Source organism: Colobus angolensis, unplaced genomic scaffold (assembly GCF_000951035.1).
Source record: "Colobus angolensis palliatus isolate OR3802 unplaced genomic scaffold, Cang.pa_1.0 Scaffold25, whole genome shotgun sequence".
Classification (NCBI taxonomy): Eukaryota; Metazoa; Chordata; class Mammalia; order Primates; family Cercopithecidae; genus Colobus; species Colobus angolensis.
In genome coordinates this window covers 5,757,684-5,759,077 of record NW_012115710.1, presented here as the reverse complement: position 1 = coordinate 5,759,077, position 1,394 = coordinate 5,757,684, and the positions used below count along the sequence as shown (strand labels likewise).

General features: G+C 66.4%; 1 protein-coding gene across 4 annotated transcripts in view; it reads right to left on the bottom strand.

Moving 5' to 3' along the window:
- Window positions 1-1,295, bottom strand: part of KDELR1 (KDEL (Lys-Asp-Glu-Leu) endoplasmic reticulum protein retention receptor 1) — a 9,565-nt gene extending 8,270 nt beyond the window's left edge. For 3 of the 4 annotated variants that reach the window (XM_011946462.1, XM_011946464.1, XM_011946465.1), the window contains exons 1-2: window positions 993-1,295; window positions 165-265 (exon numbers count right to left, since the gene is read on the bottom strand). In XM_011946462.1, coding sequence (XP_011801852.1) covers window positions 165-265; window positions 993-1,083 — 192 coding nt within the window. In that variant the 5' untranslated portion in view covers window positions 1,084-1,295. Of the gene's footprint in view, window positions 1-164; window positions 636-992 lie in introns of those variants that run through there. The other variant, XM_011946463.1, reaches the window with a different exon arrangement.
- Window positions 1,296-1,394: the final 99 nt, after the last annotated feature.

Sequence of the window (1,394 nt, the reverse complement as noted above, 5' to 3'; positions counted from 1 at the left end):
CCCCGGCCCCTCCTCCCTCAGACCCAGGAGTCCAGGCCCTGGGCCCTTCCTCAGACCCAAGAGTCCAGGCCCCCGGCCCCTCCTCCCTCAGACCTAGGAGTCTGGGACCCACACCCAGCTCCTCTGCTTCAGTGGGGGCCAGAGGGGTGGGGTGGAGCCTCTACCTTCATACACGTGTTGTAGAGTGAGATGTAGTTGGTGAAGAGGTCTAGATATCGGGCAGTGAACACCACAGCAAACAGGACCTGGCTCTTCCCTGAAATTCCTGTGGTCCAGAGAGAGACAGAGAGAGAGAGGGAAAGAGAGAGAGGGAGAGAGAGAGCGAGCAAGAGAGAGAGGAGGCTGCGGGTGGGCTGCATGGGCAATAAACTAAGGCACGGCACCCGGGACCAGCCTGGAGGCAGCTCTGGAGTGCAGCTGTCCCCGGAGGCCTCCCCAGCCCGCCCCGCCTCATCAGGGCCCTTTCCCACGGCCCACAGCCAGGGGGCAGCCCAGGCCCCCGAAGCTACTCCAGCCCGAGGCTCCGTCCCAGACTAGGCCTCATGGCCACCCCTGACCCCCTCAGGGTCCTCCTGCAGTCCGGACCTGAGGTGGGGCCTAGGGAGGACCTCCCCTGACCTCAGGCCCCCGATCTGGTCACCTTCCTCCCGTTCCCTTCCTGGCCGCCACGGTCCACGTCACCAACTCACAGCCACCTCCCCGCCTGCCATGGTTCCCTGTTCCCGGTCCGTGAACCCTCGGGCTGCCCAGACTGGGGCTAGGGGTGGCTGAATTGGGGGCCTAAAGCCATTCACATCAAACTGTATGCACCCCCGCCAGTCTGGGGAAAGGAGCTGATCCCCTGGAGACCCAGAACCTAGAAGAGAGATCCCCAGCGAGCAGTGGGGGTGGAACCTGTGCCCCTAGTGCCCCCAAACCCTTCCTGAGTCCTGGGACGCCCCCAACCCCCGCCCTCAATCTCTCTCCTTCGCCAGCCCTGGTGGGCCTCTCACCGGCACACGAGCGGGACTTCCAGATTTTGAGCAGTAGCAAGATGATGGCGAGGAGGTGGGAGAGGTCTCCCAGGAATCGGAAGAGATTCATGGCTGGGGGGCCCTGGCAGGGCTGAGTGGGAGGGAGGCAGGCTGGCGGGGGGCTGCCCCCCGAGGCTGCTGGTCTGAACGGGAGGCTGGGCTGGGGGGAAGGGAGAGGGACCCTAGGTGCGCTCCGCTCCGGGGAGGGGACTCTGGGAGGGGGAGCAAAGGCCGGAGCTGGCGGCGGAGCTGGAGCCGGGAAGAGGGAGGAGAGCGGGAGGGGGAGGAGTCCGGGCCGGGAGGCTCCGCCTCCGAGGGCGGGGCCCGGATCCCCGGCGCCCTCTATCGCCCACCTCCTGCTTTGCCGTGGCGGCGCTAAAT